At 47.1% G+C, this 7,676-nt stretch overlaps 2 protein-coding genes across 2 annotated transcripts; both read right to left on the reverse strand.

The window, feature by feature from the left end:
- Positions 1 to 1,427: 1,427 nt before the first annotated feature.
- On the reverse strand, positions 1,428 to 3,906 carry EV420DRAFT_1174949 (uncharacterized protein). Its single transcript, XM_060466203.1, has 6 exons — positions 3,761 to 3,906; positions 3,511 to 3,707; positions 3,403 to 3,453; positions 3,153 to 3,348; positions 2,960 to 3,094; positions 1,428 to 2,910 (listed from the first exon to the last, which is right to left on the reverse strand). Exons 2-6 carry the CDS (start codon positions 3,547 to 3,549, stop codon positions 1,559 to 1,561), a joined length of 1,773 nt encoding a protein of 590 aa, XP_060323235.1. The 5' UTR covers positions 3,550 to 3,707; positions 3,761 to 3,906; the 3' UTR covers positions 1,428 to 1,558.
- Positions 3,907 to 4,316: 410 nt separating this feature from the next.
- On the reverse strand, positions 4,317 to 7,355 carry EV420DRAFT_1584109 (uncharacterized protein). Its single transcript, XM_060474755.1, has 6 exons — positions 7,231 to 7,355; positions 7,161 to 7,177; positions 7,006 to 7,106; positions 6,170 to 6,380; positions 5,972 to 6,115; positions 4,317 to 5,921 (listed from the first exon to the last, which is right to left on the reverse strand). Exons 3-6 carry the CDS (start codon positions 7,051 to 7,053, stop codon positions 4,630 to 4,632), a joined length of 1,695 nt encoding a protein of 564 aa, XP_060323236.1. The 5' UTR covers positions 7,054 to 7,106; positions 7,161 to 7,177; positions 7,231 to 7,355; the 3' UTR covers positions 4,317 to 4,629.
- Positions 7,356 to 7,676: the final 321 nt, after the last annotated feature.

The following is a 7,676-nucleotide window of genomic DNA, read 5'->3' on the forward strand; positions in this document are numbered from 1 at the left end:
TAGAGAGAGCGAGCATATATCCTGCTCAGTAGTCAGTCAGGCGACGACAAGAAAGGTAAAGGAACATGACGATGATGAACAGGATGGCCGGGCATGATGATTAGGAAACAAGAATTGATGGTGTCTCAAATTTGAAATTAGCATGATTCTCCTTCTTACCACCAGCTGCCATACATCTACGCGTTGCCCGCGCCTAATTGCCTTGTCCGATGTCCCACAGGTGCCCTACGCGTATCAGTAACAGTAATCTTTGAAAGGTGCCTGACTTGACTGTCGTCGCCAAACCGACAACAAATTGGTGTAACGACAAACTCTTGTTCGAGTCCAGATTGTCGTAGATACGGTTGTATGCTATCTTCTTGGACAGCCATGGGCTAATTCGTGTCCTTGTTGGAGAACGCCGGTGTGATCTACTCTTCATTTTTTCGATGTTGGCTGACCTCTTTTCTTCTCAGAAATTCCGTCTGGCAAAATATTCAAAATGGAAATTTTTATTATAGGCGGATTTTCAATTTTGTTCTCTTCAAAGGTGGGCTCATTCAGCCCAATGATAAATCCCGTGCTAAATGGAGCCAAAGGCGTTCCGTTAGCATCATCACCCTATTTGTGTGCTATGTTTTTCAACGTTGCGTTGGCGAAATAGAAGACGGTGTTGTAAGTGGATGAACTAGTAGTGTTCACGCGCACGATCTGAAAGGAAGTCGCAGAGAGCTCTAGTTGTGTTCGTCAAAGTGGTGTTGTAACTGTGTCGCGGGATTCGCTAGGCGAAATGAATGCTAATTGCTATGCTGCAAAGCTAGCACGCTATGAATCACGGCAAACCACGGCAAAACCTCCGAAAAAACCTGCCCTAAACAGCACGTGATTCGGACGCGTCTCCCGACTCCAGTGGATACGAGTACCACGAGTATATAATACAGCCGTGTTAGATAAGGGGGTAGATTATTAAGCGACAGGGAACCCTTGAAGGCAAACGCGCAAGGGTGTCCCGTTCTACATACAGACTTTTATACTACTTTGTAAAGAAACTACTAGAATTTTCGTGCAGAGAAAAGAAACATAGCTGAGTAATACTTACCAATCCCGACGGTGAGTCTGGCGAGTGTGGGCGCTTGCGATGATCCGCACTAAAAATAGCACAAGCCGGCTTGCCAGGATAACTCCAGTGTAAGTACACTTGTTAAGCAGACACATATTTCCATGTTTTACGATCTCTCTCTCTAGTCCGGCATCCAAATTTGTCTCATGTGCGCACAGAGTGTTTCACCGTTTTCCGGTGACTTTGAATCTGCCAGTTAGCAACGGAGGCATGTAGAGAGCGAAGAGTGTAACAAGGATGTCATTGCCAGAGATGCACAACCCTTTAGTGGTGGAGAGAACGACGAGTTCCTCCTACCATTTTCGGTTCTATTTCCGTCAATCCTCATGCATGTAACGTCGTTTTCTATTAAACTTAGAGCCAAGATAAATGAATTGTCCTCTGCATATAGAAATCAAGGCCGTACTAGAGAATCCTATAGTGTGCAGTTGGTAATGAAGCATGATGTACCCAGCAGACTTAATGATCATTACCCCATATTGCCACCATTCGGCTCATGATCGCCGACTGCTCCTGCATGATATTAACATACCAAATAGCCCCACATTTCTCTTCGTCCTGAAGAAAATCAAAGAAAGACCGATGGACTGGCTGTATCATGTTCTCTCCGGATATCTGCACGACACTGCCCAACATCTTAAGTACATAAGATGGTTCGGGGCCATCTGGCTCGCGAGCCACCAGCTCGTCGAAAGTCTGAACATGCACTGGTATTCGGAAGGCAACGAGAAAGGCAAGCACATCATGAATGTACTTTTTCAAATCCATGCTGTCGGTGTTTTCTGAGACTATGGCATCTAGAGCCTTCCGATAAAGAGTCGTCAATGGATCTATAGCGACCTTTTGGGTGTTCAGGAGTTTTCGCAGTCTGGATTCGCAGGGAAGTTCGGCAATGAAATTACATATAGTCACTGCCCAGATAAACAATCCTTGCGTTTGATTGGTGAGATTTCCCACAGCGCGGAGCTTCTCACACAAACTCTGGAATCCTGTAGACGGCGACATTTTGTAAATGTCACGGAAACGCGCATCGATGTAGAATCGGATATCCTGGTCTGCTTCCTCGGAGGACGGGTCTAAGTCAAGCTCAGTAATTGGGGGAACTGCTGCCTTGAAGGCATCCACAATATATCCAAGGGGTCTGCTCGACACGATAAGCCGCATAAAGGGCAGATCGGGTCCGAATCCCTTTGCGAGAACGGAAAGCATCTCTTTAGATGTCTCACATTCATCCAACCCATCAATTATGATCACTAAAGAAGGCCCATTTTCCAGTCCCCGTATACCGGTCAATGGCTGCTGGAGGAGTAATCGAAACTGCTCCTCCGCTGAAGACGGGGACATCTTCGCAGCCGATGGGTTGTCCTTGACAACGTCAGCTATGGCGGCACGAATATCGGGGTTCATACCGCACAGTGAATGGGCAATGGTAGGGATGAGCGTATCCGTGGTATAGATGAGTTTATCCGCGGTAGTAGACCTAGCCGTACTACGATCGTATCGAATAAAGGCAGCGAGGCAAGCGCCTCTGGTAGCCGCACACGCTCTTTTATCGAGACCCACTGCATCCTCATTCACCAATCGACCACTTGCTCGGATCGTGAAACGTTCGTGCAAGGTCGCCATTAGCGAGGACTTTCCTGTCCCTGCCATACCTCGGCACCAGAGCGTTCCACCATTGCGGCCGTCGATCCAATTCTCTATTACACCGATAGCTTGGACTCGAGTGCCTTTCATGCACGTTGACTTGGGGCAGAGCTTGTCGGATGAATCTGATGCAGCCTCGAGTTTCTTAATGTATTTTTCGATCTCTGAAGGATGATTTAACGAAGACATCTGGAAAACGACCAGATAACACACCGTCCTGTTTTTTTGCCTCGATGGACATACGAGCAACTTCCTCAGTGACCCTGAGATGGAGGTTGTTCTCCAACTTTTGGAATCTTTCCCGAATTCTTTTGACCTTGTCCGACGTTTTGGTGTCAATAAGTCTCCCTGGGATCACCAGTGAGATATGAGCAGTATTTCAAGATAGCACTAGCTTTGATTTTACCTAAGAAACACTGTTGAGCATATCCTTCAAGAAACTGGATGCATGAAATTGTCTGCTGGAAGAGGGCTTCATAATCCGAAGCGAGGCTTGTCAAGGTCCGTAAGACGTCGGGCTTGCTCGCCTCTCTGTATGTTGATACCATCACATCATAAAGCTCTGCTACCTGTTCACTCGTATCCTTCTGTTTCTTTAATATCTATCAGCTTCATCAACTTTCAACAGACGGTCTGCTCTGGAACCAAAATATTACCTGGACTCCTATGGATACGATACCCCATACCAACTTAGCAATAGGGTGAATCTTTTCAATGAGACTAAATTCAGCGAGACGCACGGTACAATTGTAAGAGGTGCGTACCTCTGCGAGTACGTCAAGCACTTTCTTAACAGTCACCATGTGATCAAGCGCCGGCCCGATTCTACTCAGAGGATCTTTCGGTTGCTGAACACTCTCAAAAAACTTTTCTGCAATGTCCTTGGAATCTTTGGAGAACGATAAATGGAGCCACGCCGTAGGCCACGACGATCTACCCAAGAGAAGGAGATCGGAGTTCCCTAAGATTTGTAAGTCTGTTTTTTCGAGTTATTAACAGCGATGATACACATACGATTCTTATCAGTGGTAAGTATATCAGCGATTGATAATCGTGCACGACCGAGGCATTTCGGATACAAAGGCCTCCAAGAGCGAGATCTAGGGGTTCGAGAATCGAGCTTAAAGTCGACGATTGTCGTCTTCTCAAGACCCGATCTGCAATCGCCAGATAAAATTTCACATTATATCACAGCTTGCCATTTTTAACTCACAGGTCCCGAAATACCTCGGACCACACGGCCAATGTTTTGAAATCCACATTAGAAGCCTCAGTTTTCACTGCGTCTTTCCGGAAAACTTTCTTGTCAGCAGAGATCGAAAGACGAAGGTCTGTAGCATCGCTGAACAAAAGCCACTTCAACTCCACGTCTGAGGTTACGTGAGGACCGACGCTTTCAAATCCATACTCACGAACCTTTTATATAAAGACTATCTCGGTCGCGCGTCAGACCTGTAATTTAAGAGAAAATGACAGGATACTAACCTCTCGTCCTCTGGCATGGGAGATAGCAAGGGATTTCGATGGTCGTCGTAATTCAGAATCGCAACACGTGGACAACATGAACCATTGATTGGGTACCACGATGCCTCGCGTAGTAGTTGAGGCCTCCAGTATACGTAAACAGAAGTCTTATCGGGAATTGTTGACTCCGCTGATCTGATTTCAGGACCAAATGTACTAAGGACGCTATCTTTTGAGTATCGAAGGCAGACATTCGAATCTGGGTGCACACAATCGCTACATAGGCAACACTAGAAAGTGTCTTTTAGCATTTCACCGTGACCGTGGATATCAGACCAGCTGTCAAAGTAAATCGTGTTGCCCACGAAACCGTGCTAATTGAGATTTGTAACGACAGAAGAAAAGAATTTCTAACCAGCTTATAGCAAGGAAGAAAGATCACCGGAGGTTCCAGACCTCATTGTTTTCAGCACTTCCCACCGGCGCTTGTGAAGCCGGTCTTTGTACTCATTGACGTCGATGTACCATTGATCGCCGCACTGCGACCGGTTCTGTAGGAAGTCATAGAAAGATGAGTGGAAGAACTGATGATATCCTGTCGATGTCTCATGTATAACACTGCCCAACCTCGCCAAAATACTGCGTGCCGGAGTGTCTTCAGGAAGGAGAACAAGGGTATCAAGGGCCCTGGCGGTCATCCCTTCTGGTGTTTTTACGACCAAAGCACCCAGGACAGCACGTATGGACTGCGTGGTAACAACGTGGTCGTCGGTTTCGGACACGATAGTATCCAGGATCGTGCGATAGAGAAATGTGAGGGTGTCCACAGAAGCTGAAATATCCAGCAGTGCGAATAACCTAGAGGTACTAGGACTTTCGCGAATGAATCTGCATGCGGTAGCAGCCCAGATCAATAAACCGCTCGCTCGTTCAGTGAGACCATCGACTGCATGGAACATTTCGCAGAATTCCTGCAAGTCATTAGATCCATTTCGTGCTGATAGGTTGGCAAATATGTCGGAGAAATGATAGCCAATGAAAAATCTGATATCATGGCTAATTTCCTCCGAGGTGGTGTTCAAAACAATTGTAGTGACAGCTGAATTTGGTGCACTGAATGCTTGGAATATGGTTTCAGTGGAGCGACTGAACACAAGGAGTCGTATGAAAGGCAGTCTCAGACCGAATCCTTTGGATAAAACGGCGAGCAACTCTTTAGACGCATCACTTTCGTCGATACCATCAATCATGACAATCAATGGCCCCTCGTTGACCAAGTCCGGGAGTCTCTCTAAGGGCTCTTGAAGGAGTGCGCGAAACTGCTCACTCGCAGAAGCTGTTGACATTGACAGAAGAGCACTATTTCTTCGGATCACCCCTGAAATGGAGGTACCGATCCGGTTATCATACATCCCCAACGAGTAAGCGATACTTGTGATGAGATGCGACGCGTCGGAGTATCCAAGGTGATCATAGTGGAGGTAGGCACCGAGACGATTCCGCCCACCCGTGGTGAGAAGTTCATGGAGCGTTCCCGCGAGCGAGCTCTTCCCTGTCCCGGCAAGGCCGCTGCACCACAACATACCCCCGCTGCAGTCCGCGATCCAGGACATGAGGACATTGATCGTTTCGACACGTGTACCCTTCATGCATGTAGATGTTGGACAGAACTCGGTCAATGGACGGAGATTCCGGTTTAAGTCCGTTCTTGCTAAATACGCTTTTGAGTTACGAGTCTGCCGTGGAGGTTGAGATACGTACTCAGGTCGTCGACTAGCTGTCGAATCCCGAGCGTCACAACAGGCGTCTCCGTAGAGATACCAGATTGAAGCTTGTCGCGCAATGCCGTAAACCCTTCGTGAAATTCTTTGGCCTTGTCCAGGAGATTGCGGCTGAGGACCCGTCCTACCAAAGCAGTGTGAGAATATAGTTTTCAAATAGAATGCCTCTTCGTCGTACCGGTAACACTTTTGTTCGCGTATCCTTTGATGAAATAGGAGCATTCAATGGTCTGCTTGAACAACGTGTCGTAAACGCAGTGAAGCTTGTCTCGCTTCTTCAAGACTTCTTCGCGAATAGCCTCCTCATAAGTCAGGAGCATAGCGTCGTAGACGTCGACTACAATTTCAATTGTTTCTGAGAGAAGGCCGGTTTTTTGCTTCTTAAATGTCTGCCCGTGAAACTACTGGTCAGAATGATCCTTATGCGAAGAGAATCTACTTGCATCAAATCCATTCAATAGAAGGCTCCAGGCGATTTTGGATGTAGGGTGAACCTATCTACGGTTTGCATCAATCATGCTACGTAAACGTCTAGCCACTGACCTCCGATAACAAATCGACCATTGCGTTAATTGGCTCCGCAGCACTAAGCAAACTCTCAACCCTTTCCAGTTGGGTTACAGGTTTCGCGATCTCTTTGACGCGCTCTTCTGCAGCCTCTGTAAGATCGTCGGAGTGAAAGATTTTGATGGAGCATATCTCGGACTCGGGGGACGCGTTACTAAAAAGGGACACAGTGACACCTGAGGACAGATTGAGCGAGGGTAAGGGGTGCAAAAGAAGACGTACCCTTTCTGTTAAATATGTCTGACATTGACTTCTCCGCGTGTCCGAACAGTTTCTTGCGCGTCAGAGGTGATCGGCCGTGACTATACAGCTTAAACTTAACAGACGTTGATGCATCGAGGTCGCCTCTATAATAATCTGCATGATCAGAACCTACCGCTATGGAGATGCTAGTAGAGCTCACACATCAAGTCGAACAGACCAGGTAGGTGGCGTTTCGGATGGAACCTTGAAGGTGGGCGACCTGCGAATGATGCCTCCGGCGATGACATCCATGCTGATCTTAGAAATATTGAAGGGTAGATTCTGAAGGCTGTGAACCTCGACTTCTGCGCAACAGTGGAATGAACGACAACATGTTCAAATGACGATCCGTCACTCACTTTGGATATAGTGTGATCTGGAGTTACGGGCGTAAGCAAAGCCATTTCAACGAGCGTCTGTAAATCTGACCTTTTGTTTGCCGGACTGCTCATGGTGGCCGTAACGAGAGTACAGCACGTGCAGCTCGATATGAACTTCTATTGAGATCCGGATTGATCGGCTCTTTCTGCCGGGTTGGTGTATATGTGGCTGAGATAGAACTGCTCGAAAATATGAGCCCACGAGAGAACATTTAATACAGGCGTGACGGTCGACTCAGGCGGTCAACACGTTCGAAATACGTTTTGGCAAGAGAAAGGAAAAGGAAAGAGTTTTTAATTTCAATTTCAGATGAGACCGGTCCGAACCACCCGTCCCTTCGGAGCGGTATTCAACCGCTTCGCTACAGACTCACTTTTCAACTCATTTGCATCGGCAAATTATACACTTCTCGCCGTCTTAATGTGTCGTATTTACGGATTGTTAAATAGCTGACAGAAAATGCGGAGCTTTTCCTTTGCTACTATGTTGCATCT

Source organism: Desarmillaria tabescens (assembly GCF_030435595.1).
Source record: "Desarmillaria tabescens strain CCBAS 213 chromosome Unknown EV420scaffold_86, whole genome shotgun sequence".
In the NCBI taxonomy this organism is placed as follows: domain Eukaryota; kingdom Fungi; phylum Basidiomycota; class Agaricomycetes; order Agaricales; family Physalacriaceae; genus Desarmillaria; species Desarmillaria tabescens.

Excerpts from the sequence above, each read along its gene's own strand:
- EV420DRAFT_1174949 (XM_060466203.1), bottom strand. The coding sequence starts at position 3,549 with ATGGTGACTGTTAAGAAAGTGCTTGACGTACTCGCAGAG. Across the intron at positions 3,454-3,510 it reads TGCTTGACGTACTCGCAGAG|ATTCACCCTATTGCTAAGTT; the intron begins GTACGCACCTCT and ends CTCATTGAAAAG. Across the intron at positions 3,095-3,152 it reads TGCTCAACAGTGTTTCTTAG|GGAGACTTATTGACACCAAA; the intron begins GTAAAATCAAAG and ends TGGTGATCCCAG.
- EV420DRAFT_1584109 (XM_060474755.1), bottom strand. The coding sequence starts at position 7,053 with ATGGATGTCATCGCCGGAGGCATCATTCGCAGGTCGCCCACCTTCAAG. Across the intron at positions 6,381-7,005 it reads GCAGGTCGCCCACCTTCAAG|ACATTTAAGAAGCAAAAAAC; the intron begins GTTCCATCCGAA and ends TTTCACGGGCAG. Across the intron at positions 6,116-6,169 it reads CGCGAACAAAAGTGTTACCG|GACGGGTCCTCAGCCGCAAT; the intron begins GTACGACGAAGA and ends CTGCTTTGGTAG.